Here is a 17,328-nt window from a genome sequence, read left to right as displayed (position 1 = left end):
CAGGCATCATGTTGTGCTTGTGTCCCACTGTGAAGAAGCAGAACAATTCATTAACATATTTAAATTGAGCTCTCACAGCATAATTTAGCAGTTGCCACAAAGGTTTCTGAGTGCTCAGGAAATTCAGCCATGAAAGGGAGGTGGGGACTGCCATCTCCACAAGGCCTTTTATAGCTCTGCTTGTACAGGAGGATGTGTTTTGCCCTGCTCATCAAGGAACCTCGTCCTCCCATCCGTCAACTACAGCCTCTCTCTCCTTCCTGCCACGAGAGCAGTCAACCTTCCCCTTGACTTAAGCACCAATGTTTTCCCCCGTCACACTTGTAAAACTCTGGCCTGACATCCAACTTTCCCCCTCCTCATCATGGCCTCTCTCACACCTCCAAATCCAGCCTTCTCTCTCACGTGATGGCATCCTTCTCCCAGCCCTGATCTAGAGTCTTCTGTCTCCCATGATGGCCTCTCTCTACCCACCAAGCCTAGGTGTCCAGCCTTCCATTTCCCTTAAAGACCTCTCGCTCCCACCCTGCAGCTACAATCTCTAGCTTTCCACCCTTCCTGACTGCTAGGAACATCCCCAAGGGTCCCCAACTGACACCTGCTGATGCGAGTTTTGCACCTCCGACATCGATGCATTTCCCAGCTGTTTACACCCTTTGCTGTACCTCCCTGTCTCCCTGTAAATATTAGCACCTATATTCCCTAAAATTGGCGACCACTTATACCTAAGTATAACAACACATAAATTAAACCTTTAATTTTTTTTATATAGCTTGCAACATATTTGAATTTATGTAATAGTTAAAGGAAAAGCAAATAAATAAAAAATATTTTATGATGGTTTGGTTTAGAGGCATTATGAGTAAAGCTGAAGAAATCTATTGCAACAGCAAAAAAGATGGTACACACTCAGTTCTGAAAGGGTGCAATAGTAATGTCTATAATGCATCATAAATGTGGCCAAAAAAACTAAAAGGTGAACTGACATTAAACAAGTTTCAAGATCATCCAAACTCAGGAACAGTAATCTACAGAAAATCAGTAATGAACTATTTGGGGCAAGCAGATCACCAGGCCTGTTACTGTATGAAACAACATGCTAACTTAAACAAATCTGAACTTTCTCTAAACCTCAGGCATGCTACTTTTGTTTTAAAGGTATATTTACCTCAATCTTTGTTAAGAGATCTTGTAGCTCCCCTGATTCATTCATTGACAATATTTTCTCTGCATCCTGTTAGCAAATAAATGCACAATAGCACTAAGAGAAACTTCACACCAAATCCCCAAATTAAGGAACATTGAACATTTATTTTAAAATTAAAATAATATAGTTTGTTTCATTGTACATATCAAGTCACGAATAATTATGGCAAATTAGTGTTTGGAATTATTGGCAAGACAATTAAGATATCTTAGAGCACATTTTTCCCCCCAATTCTTCCTTTCCTCCCCGAAAGGCAATGATTCTTGCTGAGAGTGCTGCTGTACTCCATTGGTACAAGCCAAGGTTTTTTTTAAATTCGTTCACGGGATGTGGGCATCGCTGGCTAGGCCAGCATTTATTGCCCATCCATAATTGCCCTTGTTCAGAGGGCATTTAACAGTTAACCACATTGCTGTGGGTCAGGAGTCATATGTAGACCAAGCCAGGTAAGGATGACAGATTTCCTTCCCTAAAGAATTAGTGAACCAGATGGGTTTTTACGAGAATTGACAATGGTTTCATGACTTAATTCCAGATTTTTATTGAATTCAAATTTCAAACCCTGGGTCTCTGGAATACTAGCCAGTGACAAAAGCACAATGCCACCGCCTTCCCTCAAGGTGAAATGTGTCAGCACATTGTTAGCCTGTGGGAGTATCATAATCAAGCATGGTGCTGTATTCACTTGGCAATTTCCAGCAGCAGTCGGTGGATTGTGAATCCAACATTTTGTTCCCTTTCTAAATCTGGATCTTGAGGCATTGTCACATCCCAATTGCTATTCTGCCTGTGCTCAACTAATACAGCAAGGATCGGGGATCAAAATGAAGATTATAATACTCATGTTTCCTGTATTTTACTTATTCAGATGTCTTGCCAGGATTCGTGAGGCTTCTTCAGTTTGTTGGGTACCTCCTTTACGCTGATGACAGTTGCAATGCAGGACAGTAGACCAGGCATTATGCAACATATTTGACACACTCAGTGTCATATTATGTGTTAAATAGTAACGTCTCAATAAATTGGTTACATACAGTCACCTTCAGAGGTACTGGGTGAAAATATTCCTCTGCTGAACCATTTAATTATAACGTACAGTTAAGCATTATTTAGCAATTCTGCAAGCTGTAGTAATCAGTTCTGCAAAAGGCCATTTTACTTGTTTGAGAATCTTAAATTGGTCTTAAATTGGTCAATTTCTTTACGTACAATTTAGTAAGACATTTTAAGAACAAATTAAAGCACAAAATTGTGATATTTACACAGACCAAGCCCCACCCACATCACTCTCCCCACCATAGCATCGACTTGATCAGTATTCTAGTTTGTTATTTCCTGCTACCTTGTCTCATTATAGCGAGCTGCTAACTGCGCTGTAAACAGCTTTTGCAAATTAAATGTAAATGGACCTGAATTATTTTCCTCTGAGTTTTCCTCCCAATATTAGAGTGGCTGGCTGCTGCTCAGTGCCTTCTCACAAAGCCCAAAGTAGGTTGAAAACTGTTCTGTGTGAGCGGAGTTATCAGAAAGAGAGGCCCACATCCTACACTCCACAGCACAACACACTGAACCTGTATAGAACCATAGAAATGTTACAGATCAGAAAGAGGCCATTCAGCCCATTGTGTCTGTACCAGCCATTAAAAGAGTAAAAAGGAGCTAGCCGCTCATTTTTAATCCCACTTTCCAGCTTATCTATAAGGCACAAGTCAGGAGTGTGATGGAATACTCTCCACTTGCCTGGATGAGTGCAGCTCCAGCAACACTCAAAAAGCTTGACACCATCCAGGACAAAGCAGCCTGCTTGATTGACACCACATCCACAAACCTTCACTCCCTCAACCACCGATGCACAGTAGCAGCAGTGTGTACAATCTACAAGATGCACTGCAGGGATTCACCAAAGCTCCTTGGACAGCACCTTCCAAACCCACAACCACTACCACCTAGAAGGACAAGGGCAGCAGATAGATGGGAACATCACCACCTGGAAGTTCCTCTCCAAGCCGCTCACCATCCTGACTTGGAAATTTATCACCATTCCTTCACTGTTGCTGAATCAAAACCTGGAACTCCCTTCTTAACAGCACTGTGGGTGTACCTACACAAAATGGACTGCCAAGGTTCAAGAAGGCAGCTCACCACCACCTTCTCAAGGGCAACTAGGGATGGGCAATAAAAATGCTGGCCCAGCCAACGAAGCCCACATCTCATGAATGAATTTTTAAAAATACCTGGTCCGTAGCCTTGCAGATTACAGCATTTCAGGTGCATATCCAGGTACCCTTTAAATGAGTTGAGCATTTCAGCCTCAACCACCGATTTAGACAGCAAATTCCAGATGCCCACCACCTTCTGGGTGAAAACATTTTTCCTCGTGTCCCCTCTAATGCTTCTACCAATCATCTTAAATCTGTGCCCCCTGGTAATTGAGCCCTCTGCCAGGGGAAACGGGCCTTTCCTATCTACCCTATCTAGGCCCCTCATAATTTTGTACACCTTAGTTAGGTCACCCCTCAGCCTCCTCTGTCCTAAGGAAATCAATCCTAGCCTATCCAATCTTTCATAGCTTCAATTTTTAAGCTCTGGCAACATTCTTGTAAATCTCCTCTGTACTCTCTCCAGAGCAATGATGTCCTTCCTGTAATTTCCTCCTTTTTCACTTGGAATATTAACCACATCTGTTTCCAAAAGGCCCACATTAGCATTGACTATCCTTTCTCTTCAAATATAATTGCCAAACTTCTTTTGTTATTCTTGATATCCTGCACAAGTATCTTTTTCTACTCCTTTTCCTCCAACACTGCCCTGCTTGCATCACAAATGCTATGAATACAATCAGACAACTATGGTGTTAAAATTGCCTGAACTGATATTTTTTAGCACATCGGTTAATAAAGTCATGTCAAATCGCTATGCATGCTATTGTAACAAAATTATTTCTAGATTATGGTAAGGCTAACTTTAACAGGATAAGGCAGAGAATGACAACAGCAAATTGGTCTAAACTGTTATTGGCTAAAACTAAACATGAGTAATAAGAAGTGTTTGAAGGACCAAGATAAATTCCTAAGGGAAAGAGCTCTGCTTACCAAATAAATTAGACATGGGGCAACATTATCCCCCCCCCCCATCGGGGGCGCGCTGACATTTTTCGTGGGTGGGCCAACGTGATATCCGCACGGAAGCGCTATGCACTCCCTGTGCGGGCTGGGGGGTGGAATGCCAAATGCGGAAGTGCGCTCCTTCACCATGCGCACAAAGGAGTGCTCCGATCTCCCCGAGACTAAGTGCTGCCTCGGGGAGATTGGTTCCAAAAGTGAAAAAGTTCTTCTGTCGAAAATTTCATTTACCATCCATGTCCTCTCATGTGACAATGTCAGTTGGGGCATGGACATAACTTTAAATAAAAGTGAATCTTAATTTTTTAATTCAGTCATGAAACCTCATTCCGCCCATGGATGAGGTTTCATGCTTTTTCAGGTGGCCACCAGCGCCCCCAACCTGCCCGCCAACCTTAAGACTGGACAGGCAGGTCCACTAATTGGTTTAATTGTTTTTTGAATGGCCTCAATAGGCCCGTTGACAGGTCGGTGGGGGGCACAGCTGGCTCAGCTGCGCCCCCGCTGACCTGAAAATGCAAATGACGCGGGATGGCGTCAGGAGTCCGCCCAACATCATTCCACGTGATTTTATACGTCGGCGAGCGGGCCCTGTCCCCGCTCGCCGACGGGAAAATTCTTCCCATGGTAAACAAAAGAATTGAGAAAAAACATAAAATAAAAGGAAAGAGCATAAAAGTGCAAGGAATAGTCCAGGGGATGAGAAATAAAGAATGGCCAAGGAAGACAGTAAGATTTGCAGAAAGAGAAATATGAAAAGAAGCTTGTGAGTGGCATCAAAATGAACACAAATCATTATTACAATTATATTAGAAGAAAAGGGTTGTCAAATTAAACATTGGGGTAACATTGCGAATAAAAATAAAGAAATTTGGAAACTGGTTGAATAATTAAAGAAAATGTTGGAAATATTCCGCTGGTCAGGCGACATCTGTGGAGAGAGAAACAAAGTTGATACTTCACGTTGATGAGCTTTCATCTTTCATAACTGGAAAAAGTTCGAGATGGAACAGGTTTTGAGCAAATACAGAGGCAGAGAATAGGGGGAGGAGGAAGAACAAAAGGTAAGATCTGTGTTAGAGGGGAAGGCAGGAGAAATTAAATGACAAAAGTGATGAAGGTGCAAGGCAAAGGGGATGGTTATGGGACAAGTAAAGAAACAAAAAATGGGCCTAGAGGAGGTGTAATTGGGAAGAGCAGAAGCTTTACAACTTCAGTTGGGCAGTGGTTATGATCTGAAATTGAAAAATTCAGTGGTGAGTCCAGAAGACTGTAAAGTGCTTAGTCAAAAATGCTGATCCTCAATCCTAATGTTAAGCTTCACTTGAACAGTATAGGAGGCCAAGGACAGAGAGGTCAGACTAAGAATTGTTACTGTTATGAGGTTTATAAGATTGTTATGTTTTGAACTGCGTCTTGAAGGTAAAAATGAAGGCTGTCATGTGACCTGTTCTGAAGCCAGCCTGACAGCAAGCCTGGGTCGTTTGATTGTTAGAGATTAAGGGAGGTCCAGATTGTTTTACTGGGAAGGAGATGCAAGGCAGAATTTTTCTCTTGCCAGGCAGACGCACACCCGACCAGAAAGGAAGTAAAACAGGAGCGATATTTTGCTCGGTGGGCGTGGGCAAGAGGTGGCAGTGTGCCCGCCGACAATTAAGAGGCCTGTTAAGGCCCTTAAGCAATTAATTAAATCAAATTTTTCGCAGTAAATAAAAAACCAATAAAAATTTTTAAAGCTCATTTTTACCATGTCCCTGTTCATGTGACAGAGGGGCATGTTTTCCTTATTTCTGAAATCTTTATTTTTAATGTTAAAAATCTTCAGCTCCCTGAGGTAGCACTGTACTTTCAGGGAGCTTTCACTGAGCACGTCCACGCATGCGCACACTTCAGCACTCGTGCTCCTCCCGCCCCCACCCTGGCAGCGCTGAGGTTATCAGCGCACGTTTCACACTGACTGGCCATTAATTGGCTCCTGGGCCCACATGAGGTAAAAATTCTGCCCTTGAAGACAATAACAGCAGCTTGTGTGCTAACAGTAGATGGACTTTGAGTCTGCAAGTCCCAGAAACGTATTGAGCATGTTAGGTTATAAACATTTGTGCTTTAAATTGTCCATGTACTTTCAAGATAATAGAGAGTTGGAGTCTCAAGGATAGCTAACCAGCATCTCTACCCAGATACAAGGCCCATGTGATTCATGTTGCCATGGTAATAGGTTTTAATATGAGAAGGGTGGAGAGGAAGCCATTGTGATATTGGGTTATAGGCTTTTACAAAACATCACTGAATATCACAGACATGTTAGTTTGCCAGTATCCAGGGAGGGACAAAGCAGCTAGAGGTTCATCGTGCAGGAATGCAGATAGAAGCTCGAGTTCAGGTTGGAAAGATTAAATTCGTGGGGAGCAAAAATGAAGCTGAAATATTTGCCTGGCTTTAGCCAGAAGGAGGGCTCTCCAGTAAACCAGGAGAGACAATTCTGGAGCTAAAAGTTTCCAAGCTGGGTAAGGAATAGATCAGAAGTAAACCCTCAGGAGCTAAGAATAATTTTGGACAGATTCTGGGAGAATTAAATGTCTACTTAAATGACACTGTAACGTATACCTGATGGTGCTTTTTTCAGTTGCATTAAAGGTTCTGTGTAATTTAAAGTATAAGTTGCCTACAAAAGTAGTCTTTAGACAATAGTGCCTTTAGGTTGTTTGTTAGATTAAACATCTTAAAACGTGAAATCTTGCTCTGACATGCTTTTGGCTATTAACTGGAAGTTCAAATTTCTTTTTAACAGTTATCAGTATCTGTGGCGATCATAGCAAATTGGGAGCTCTGGCAGGCTTTCCAATTCACAGGCTGAGTAAAGTATACTGAGTTTGGTCAGAATTTAAACATACGAGACTTCACAGTGACTTTTGTCATATTTATTGAAAAGTTAAAAAGGCTTTGTCTATTATTGAACCTTTTCTTGAAATTGTGCTGTGGGTGCCTTGTAACAGTTAACAGAGGTTAATTTAAAAGAAGTGACAGAAGAGTTAAAAGTAGGCACTAAGAAAGCAGAGATATCTGATGATTATATTTCACCTTTCTCCTAACTATGCTTCAGTTCTGCCGAAGGGCCGTGAAGGCTCGAAACGTTAACTGATTTCTTCTCCACCGATGCTGCCAGACCTGCTGAGTTTTTCCAGGTAATTTTGTTTTTGTTTGAGATATCTGATGTATTGGCTCAATATCTGAAACTGGAGGAAACAAAGGCTGATCCAGATAAAACACATATTGAGTTGGCTAGAATTCAGTTACAAATGAAGCAACTCAGATTGGAAAGAGATAGGGAGGAGGATCAGCAGGTGCACACCCCAGTGTCATCCACCCAGGTGACTCCAGGAGTCCAGGCCACCCAAATCCCCACTTCCTGTGACCCCAGCTGCTCCAGCTCCACTGGTCGAGGAGGGTGCCACTGCCACACAGCAGGACCCCGAAAGCAGGCCGGGGCCCTCCAGGTCTTGGCCCTTCAGACGACGCCCGCCAAGGTCATCACAGACAGGGCGTCACAGTCAGCAGGCTGTTTCCACCTCCGCTGTGGATGTCGGGGGAGCACCAAGATGTAGTGGCAGGGTTAGGAAGATTTAGTTGCATAGCCTGGGCATGGATGTTAATTACTTGTACTTAATGTTGACCATTGTAAATAAACTCCCAAGCATGTCTCCTTGTCTATGGTTCTGTGTTGCGTTGAGCAATGTTTGTGTCAATCAGATGTGAAACATTGGTTCCTGCACAAAGCGAAGGAGAATATCACAGTCCAGGGCCTCTCCCCTGTGCAGAGTGTAACCTTTTGAGCAAAGTGATTGTCTGGCTTCAAAGTCACTGTCCAGATTAGTGATGCTGCACCTCCATGTGGCTTGTGTCAGGTGTTTCAGATACAATCTGAAGATATCAGGAGTGTCCTCACTGCATCTCATCATCATCCTCCTGGAATCTTGCAGCAATGAGGGCCTCACAAGTACCCCTGCCTCGTCTGACCAGTGCAATGGCCTCATCGCCTGCACCCTCACCTTCCAGGACCTCATCACCTTCAACTTTCTCCTCATCAGAGGAGAGCTGCATCTCTCCATCATCCAGGTCCTGTCCCCTTTGCTAGGTTGTGTAGTGCACAGCAAGCCACTATAATGTGCAACACCCTCTGAGGAGTGTACCGCAGTGCTCAACCAGATCTGTCCATGCACAGGAATCTCATTTTCAGGATGCCAATGATGTGCTCAACCAAACTCTGAGTTGCAGCATGTGCCTCATTGTACCTTCTCTCACCGGGAGTCTGAAGCAGCCACACCAGCATCCTCAGCCACATCCTTTATGGGTAGCCCTTGTCCCCGAGGAACCAACCCTGCATCCTGTGTGGTCCCTGGAAGATGTCAGGGATCTGAGACCTGCTGAGGTTGTATGAGTCATGGACACTTCCAGGGTACCTTTCACACACCTGCATGACCCGTTTGTTATGGTCGCAAACCAGCTGTATATTGAGAGAGTGAAAGCCTTTGCGGTTCACATACTGCTTGTTGCCAGGGAGATGGCACCCTGGACCTGTGGGAAGCTGGAAATCTGAGCAAATCCCTGGGTCCAGCAATGCACCTATGAACAACAGCTCTGTGGGGTTCATCCTCTGCCCTCGGAGGAGGACCTGCTCCTTCTTGGTCTTAAGGGTTCTGCTCCTCGTATTGCTGAGCCAGGCGCCTCCATTGTATTCTTCTCCTTCTTCTCTCCTACCTATAAGCAATTAGGCAGACAGCGAGATCACCAGACTCCATGTTCCTGATGGTCTCCTCACTGCAGAATCAGAGAGACACAAGGGTCAGTACTTACCTCCTAAGGACCACTCTCGGTCAAGTCATCACCTGCGGCTGCCTCTCAAAGCCCCTTATCACATGCCATAGAGTTCAGGCCACCACATGGATGCCCAATGTTTTGAGCACACAATGGCTCACCATACTTATAGCCAGCACCGCCCCACGCCAGATGACCGGGTGGCGGCAGCTTCGGACACTCAACTGCATCCTGAACTCTCACCTCAGGTGCAGGCATTGTCCTAACCTGATATCCAAGGCTTTGCAGTTTGCTTGTACCATGAGGGTGACTTTTCAATGTCAACTGAAACATAATGCAAGGGATTAGGAGCACACCCCTCCGTCAGTGTTCGATGGCCACCTTTCCCAACAGGAGCCTCAAGCTTGCCCAGTCGCCCAATGGTTCTGCAGCATCAAAGCACTCATTCCAGTTTGAAGCGTGCATATGAGGGGTTATTAGTAGAGGAGTAATCATTGTCACTCTCGGGAATTAGTGATGCTTGAGTGGGCACACTTGCTCGACTAGGCTAATTCCAGGCATGTCAATTGACCTCAAGCTAAACACTCTCAGCTGCGGTTGAGTGCTCATCTTTGAGATGTTTTGCCATTAACCTGGCTGTTTCCCTCCCCACCACACAACTGCCGCCCCCCCCACCCAAACATGTATTTGTGCTCAAACTTCAGTCAGTGCTGCTATGACCCCGCCCTTGCACTTTCACCCATGGCCTGAGGTTGCCTTCTCCCTCTTCTCACCGGCCCTTGCCCTGGCACCATAAGCCAACCATGAAGAAGACTTGTTGTGTCCCCCCAACTCCAAACCCACGGAGTACTGAGATCACTGCAAGCACTACACAAAGGTGTGTGCATTCACCTCTGACTTCCCTCGAATTTAAGGTCGCCAGGTTCATGCCGCCGTGAAATCACACCGACGCAGGATTTAAATTTGACATGGGGAGATGATTCTGATGTGTGGCCACACTAATTAGATGCAAATTAATTAAAATTAAGCTCCCAACGTCCAACACTACCGGCCATTGAGTGGGACGGAGGTGGTTGGGGTTTCGGACAGCCATGAAGTGCAGTACGCACTGACCGTCCAAGGGTTGGCCATCACTCTCCTGCATGTGTGATGGGGCATTGAGACTTAACCAAGAGAGATCCTTGGGGCACATATGCTAACTCACGAGTCTCTCTCTTTGATTCTGCAGGAGGAGAACATTGGGATCATGGAACCTGGTGATTTAGCGCTGTGCCTCATGGCTTACAGAGAGCAGATAAGAAGAAGAAGAGAGCAGCAGAGGTGCCTGGCTTAATTATGAGGGGCATAGATAGGGTAGGCAGGAAGGAGCTTTTCCCCTTAACGGAGGGATCAATAACCAGGGGGCATAGATTTAAGGTAAGGGGCAGGAGGTTTAGAGGGGATGTGAGGAAGAATTTTTTCACCCAGAGGGTGGTGGGAATCTGGAACTCACTGCCTGAAAGGGTGGTAGAGGCAGAAACCCTCATAACAATTAAGAAGTATTTGGAGGTGCACTTGCGATGCCATGGCACACAAGGGCCTAGTGCTGGAAAATGGGATTAGAATAGTTAGGTACTTGTTTGACCGGCGCAGACTCAATGGGCCGAAGGGCCTTTTTCAGAAGACTTCTATGACTCAATGGCTCTTTGACCAATGAGAGGAGCACCACCCTCAAGATGAAGGTGTGGCAGGGCCCCCTGTGCACACAGCTGAAGATCCACAGCAAGCCATCGCTCATGGGGGCCTTAGGATCTATAGATGGAGCCTGATCTTATATCAACATATAAGATCCTGAGGGGGCTTGACAAGTGGATGCTGAAAGGGTGTTTCCCCAGTTTAAAAATAAGGGGATTGTGAATTTTTGGAACTCTCTTCCTCGAACAGCGTTGGGGGCAGGTTCAATGAATATTTTAAAGGCACAGTTAGATAGATTCTTGACTAACAAGGGAGTCAAAGGTTATCGGGAGTAGGCGGAATGTAGAGTTGAGGTCACAATCAGATTAGGACTGAGTTTATTGAATGGTGGAGCAGGCTCGTGGGTCAAATGGCCTACTCCTGCTCCTAATTCCTATGTTCATATGTATGTTCGTAAACTGGAAAGATAAACAAATTGATAATAAACAGAACACTAATTACAATGAGAAGGGTAGCAGGAATTAAATGACAGATGCTTCTCAGAGTAATAAAAAGACAATATGGAGGATAAAAATGATTCAAGGAAACCAACATGTTACTTTTGCCATTAAACAGGGCATGTGAAAGCTGACTGCTGGAAGTTGAAAGCCAAGCTGATAGCTTTCGTCGGTGTGTCTAGTGTTTCTCCAGAAAATACTGTTATGATCCCAGCTGATGTTACTACTGGACAAGCCAAATCCCAGGGTGGAACTCGACTTGATAGATCCTAACTCTTTTTTTGTTTAGATACATGGAAGGTGGCTACTAAACAGAGTCACAGAGGTCAGCTGATGAACTTTTAACAAAAGAATAAAACATTTATTAAACAAGAAAAGAGGAACTATATTACAATACTCCTTCACCCACAAATATACCTTTACAGGTCACAGAATCAGAGATTTGTAAGGATAACACAAGGTACGGAAGCTATCTTATACTTTCATGTTCACAGTAAGTACATAGTCCATGTAAACTAATAGATGACCTGTGGTCAGGCACACCACAAGTGACAGATGCCACCCCAAATAGATGCTATGGATCTCTCCTCAACTCCCCACCGGACGCTTGTCACACTGTGAGCCAACCAGTCTCACTGAATTCCATCTTTCATTTGAGGGTTTCCAATTTCCACTCTCCAAGAACTTGCTTTGGAATCTTCTCCCAAACTGACGCTTTCTCTCAGACGCCTTCTGCAAGGGTTCATCTCCAAGGTTTTGAATTCCCCTTTCAATGTTCTCTCCCCGGATCACTTTGTGCATTCAAGCCTTCCTCCATCCACTCTCTCTCACTGACTCAGCCGTGCCAACAGAGCACCACTGCTTCACATGACAATAGGAAAGAGTTACAGATCGTCGACTGTCCCCTTGGAACTTCCGGCTTCTCCCAAACCAATATTGCTTTAAATCTGCATCCTGCAGCTTTCTTCTCTTTCGGCTTGGAGCTTGGAGCTCCTTACTTTCACTTCCACAGAACAGGACCTTTTCCAGACCAATATTCTTCCTTTGACTCAAAGGTCTTCTTGGGACCCCTCTTTTCTGTCTCACTCCTTGGCTTTGGGACCTTTCAGTTCTTTTGGGAAATCTGCTGTTTTGGCAGTTCCCTCTCCCAGTATCCAGCCTCTCTGGAATCCTGGCTTCAACTCTAGTTTGAGATTTGCTATCTGTCCCTCTGCTATGCTGCTTCCAACTGAGCTAAAACTGCTTTCAACTGAACTAAAACTGTATTTCTGTCTCTGTGGGGCCTCCTGTTGCTAGGCAACAGCACAGATTTTTCCTACCTTATTTATAACCATAGAACCATAGAAAAGTTACAGCACAGAAGGAAGCCATTCGGCCCATCTTGTCCATGCCAGCACAAGGGCACCCAGGTGCCCTTTCTAATCCCACCTTCCTGCACCCGGCCCATAGCCCTGCAGCATACAGCACTTTAGGTGCAGATCCAGGTACTTTTTAAAAGAGTTTAAAGTTTCTGCCTCTACCATCAACTTGGGCAGCGAATTCCAGACAACCATTACCCTCTATGTAAAAAAGTTCTTCCTCATGTCCCCCCTACACCTTCTGCCACTTATCTTGAATCTATGTCCTCTGGTTCTAGAATTCTCCATCAAAGGAAACAATTTTATCCTGTTCACTCTATCTATTCCCCTCATAATTTTGTACACCTCAATCAAGTCACCTCTCAGCCTTTTTTGTTCTAAGGAAAATAGCCCCAACCTATCCAATCTCTCCTCGTAGCTACACTTTTCTAACCCTGGCAACATTCTTTTAAACCTCCTCTGCACTCTCTCCAGAGCTATTACGTCCTTCCTGTAATGTGGTGACCAGAACTGCACACAATACTCCAGTTGTGGCCTCACCAGTGTTTTATACAATTCCAACATTATATCCTTACTTTTATATTCTATACCTCTGCCAATTCCATATGCCTTCTTTACAACCTTGTCTACTTAAACAGCTGCCTTCAGGGATCTGTGTACTTGTACGCCAAGATCTCTCACTTCATCTACCCCTCTTAGTATATTCCCATTTATTGTGTAATCCCTGTAACTGTTTGACCTCCCTAAATGTATGACCTCACACTTCTCTATATTAAAATCCATCTGCCACTTTACCGCCCACTCCACCAACCCATCTATATCGTTTTGGAGATTATGGCTATCCTCTACACTATCCACTACTCGGCCAATCTTTGTGTCATCTGCAAATTTCCCAATCATGCCCCCCACGTTCACGTCCAAATCATTAATGTATAACACAAACAGCAAAGGTCCCAACACCAAGCCCTGTGGAACACCACTTGAGACAACTTTCCATTCGCAAGGGCATCCATCGACCATTACCTTTGTTTCCTGTTACAAAGCCAACCTTTTATCCAGTTTGCCACATTACCCTGAATCCCATGGGCTTTTACTTTCCTGACCAATCAGCCATGTGGGACCTTGTCAAATGCCTTGCTAAAATCCATGTACACAACATCCACTACACTACCTTCATCAACCCTTCTTGTCACTTCCTCAAAGAATTCAATCAAATTTGTGAGGCAAGACCTTCCTTTAACAAATCCATGCTGACCATCCCTGACTAGTCCATGCCTTTCCACATGATATTTAATCCTATCTCTCAGGATTGATTCTACTAATTTGCTCACCACCAATGTAAGACTATCTGGCCTATAATTGTTTGGCATTTCCTTTGATCCCTTTTTAAACAATGGAACTACGTTTGCATTTCTCCAGTCCTCCGGTACCTCCCCTGTATCTAGTGAAGATTGGAAAATCATCCTCAGAGCATCTGCTATCTCCTTCCTGACTTCCTTCAGCAGCCTCGGAAACAATCCATCTGGCCCTGGTGACTTATCAACTTTCAAGGATTTCAACCCTTTGAGTACTCCCTCTCTCTTTATGACTATCCTATCCAATATCTCACAGTGTTCCTCCTGGACTACTATATCTACATCCTCCCTTTCCTTTATAAACACAGAGACAAAATATTCATTCAAAACCCTTCCTACAGCCTCTGCATCTACACACAAGTTTCCATCTTCATCTCTGATAGGTCCCACTTTTTCCTTAACTATCCTTTTAGCATTAATGTATTGGTAAAACATCTTTGGGTTATCTTTAACTTTACTTGCTAATCTTTTTTCATGCCCTCTCTTTGATTTCCTTATTTCCTTTTTTACCTCGCCCCTGCACTTCCTATATTCGTCTAGGCTATCTGCAGTGCTTGGTTCTTTGTGCCTATCGTACACTTTCTTTTTCTGTTTGATCTTCCCCTGTATTCCTCTAGACAACCAGGGGGGTGTAGATTTGGCAGTACCACACTTATTTTTGTAGGGGACATGTCTACTTTGTACAATTAGGATCTCGCTTTTTAGTGCTTCCCACGGGTTTTCCACTGTTTTATCCTCCAGCAGTGCTGTCCTGTCCACCCCAGCCAAGTCCCTTCTCATTTCTGAAAAATTTGCCTTCCCCCAGTTCAAGACTTTTACTCCTGCCTTATCTCTGTCCTTTTCCATGGTAATGCTAAATCTAACTGAATTGTGATCACTGTCCCCGATATGGTCGCCAACTGTTCACTTCACCCGCTAGCCCTTCTTCGTTCCCCAAGACTAGGTCTAGAATTGCATCTCCTCTCGTTGGGTTTGTCACTAATTGGTTAAAAAAAATTTCTTGGACACACTGCATGAATTTTTCTCCCTCAGTGCCCCTTATATTGTGTGAATCCCAGTTGATATTAGGATAGTTGAAGTCTCCTCCTATAATTGCCCTCTTGTTCTTACAAGCAGAAATTTGCCTACATATTTGTTCTTCTATCTTCCTTTCACTATTTGGGGGTCTATAGTGTACTCCCAGTAGTGTGACTGCCCCTTTTTCATTTCTAAGCTCAATCCATAAAGCCTCGTTTGTTGACCCATTTAGTATATCATCCCTTCTCACAACTGGAATTGATTCTTTAACCATTAGTGCTACCCACCCACCTAACCGCACCCCCCCCCCACCACCTTTTTTTAATCTATCGTGTCTGAAGACTCTATAACCAGGAATATTTAGCTGCCAGTTTTGTCCCTCCTTTAGCCAGGTCTCCATTATAGCAATGACATCTTGGTGCCATGTGTCTACTTGTGCCCTTAACTCATCTACCTTGTTTGTAATACTCCTTACATTGAAGTATAAACAGTTTAACCCCGTCAATTTCCCTTGCTGGACACTTTTTAAACTTTGCTTCTCCTGTAACTCCGTGTCTATCACAAAGTCCCTAGCTAGTGTTCTACCTCCATTTTTCTGATCTGAATCTGACCTATCTGATCCTACTCCTGGGATCCCATCCCCTTGCCACACTAGTTTAAATACTCCCCAACAGAATTAGCAAAAGCTCCCGCAAGGACACTGGTCCCAGCTCTACCTGGGTGCAGCCCGTCCGGTTTGTACAGGTTCCACCTTCCCCAGAACCGGTCCCAGTGCCTCAAGAATCTGAATCCCTCCCGGCTACACCATCTCTCCAGCCATGTGTTCATTTGGTCTATCCTCTTATTACTGCTCTCGCTAGCACGTGGAACTGGGAGTAATCCTGAGATTACTATGTTTGAGGTCCTGCATTTTAATTTATCTCCTAACTCCCTGTACTGAGTTTGCAGGTCCTCATCCCTTAGTTTACCTATGTCGTTGGTACCAATGTGTACCACAACCACTGGCTGCTTACCTTCCCTCCCCAGAATGTCCGTGACATCCCGGACCCTGGCACCAGGGAGGCAACACACCACCCTTGATTCACATTTGTGGCCACAGAAGCATCTGTCTGTGCCCCTAACTATTGAATCCCCTATCACTATAGCCCTGCCACTTGTTTTCCTCCCGCCCCTCTGAGCAGCAGAGCCACCTACGGTGCCGTGAACTTGGCTACTGCTGCTTTCCCCTGAGAGACCATCCCCCCCGCCAACAGTATCCAAAAGCGGTGTATCTGTTACCTTCCCTTCAAGAGTCATAAAATCTCATTACAATGCAGACGGTTTATAAAGTGAGACTAAAACTCAGCTTCCCTTGTTCTTTAGCACACAAATACAGAAATGAAAATTAAACTTAAACTTAAAGATATACCTTATTCCTAACACACCCAAATACACATATAACTTACTTAAACTATCTCTATTTCCTAATAATACCGTACCAGTAAATGAAGCTTGTTGACAAACCATTACCATCTAATGTATTTACTGTGAATGAAAATCGGGATGTAAAAGATGATGGGAGCTTTATATTTGAGGTTGAAGTAACTCCAATTTTGTCAGATAAATGAGCCAAAAAGATTGTTGTTCTTAGGGATACAGGATCGGCTCAAAGCTTGATGTTAGCAAAATACATGAACTTTTCTCCAGAGAGTATGCTAAATAAAAGTGTACTGTATTGATACAGGGTATTGATGGAAATTGTTTACCTGATCCATTGTGTAAAGTGAATCAAAACTACTTTAGTCAGTGGTTGTGTTATTTTGGGAGTGGTGTCCAAATTGACTGTTAATAAGTGTCCTGCCCCCAGCAGTTTCCACAAAATCCATTGAAGTGGAAAAAGGTAGCCAGATTAGTGAACTTTGAAAAACATATGTCTGTCTCTGAATCTGCTATAAAAGATAATAGTTTGATTCAAGGGGTTCCCAAAAAGATACTGTAGCCTCAGATTCACAGTAACGGGTTGAACCTGCATGTAGATCCTAAGTCACTAGTATCAAAACAGAATACAACAGCAAACAAAGAGAGACAGTGCTTTAAATCAAAATGATGTGGTTCTAACTGATACTGTTACTATGGAGCTATGAGGAGAGATTTGAGTTATAGAGTATAAAACTTCAAAATGAAGAATCTATGGCTCTTGCTCAGAAGGAATTGGACAAAGCTTGTGCTAAATAGGATGATAAAAAAATGGAATGAATGTAAAAGAATGCAAGAACTAAAAAATAATATAAGGAATTTTTATCA

The 17,328-nt window shown here is 43.9% G+C and overlaps 1 protein-coding gene across 1 annotated transcript in view; it reads right to left on the bottom strand.

The window, feature by feature from the left end:
• Positions 1 to 17,328, bottom strand: part of grxcr1a (glutaredoxin and cysteine rich domain containing 1 a) — a 155,126-nt gene that overhangs the window by 97,121 nt on the left and 40,677 nt on the right. The window contains exon 3 of the mRNA XM_078562104.1: positions 1,169 to 1,234. Coding sequence (XP_078418230.1) covers positions 1,169 to 1,234 — 66 coding nt within the window. The remainder of the gene's footprint in view (positions 1 to 1,168; positions 1,235 to 17,328) is intronic.

Source organism: Cetorhinus maximus, chromosome 1 (assembly GCF_964194155.1).
Source record: "Cetorhinus maximus chromosome 1, sCetMax3.hap1.1, whole genome shotgun sequence".
NCBI classification, from domain to species: domain Eukaryota; kingdom Metazoa; phylum Chordata; class Chondrichthyes; order Lamniformes; family Cetorhinidae; genus Cetorhinus; species Cetorhinus maximus.
The sequence above is the reverse complement of the archived record's forward strand: the minus strand, read 5'-3'. Positions and strand labels throughout refer to the sequence as shown.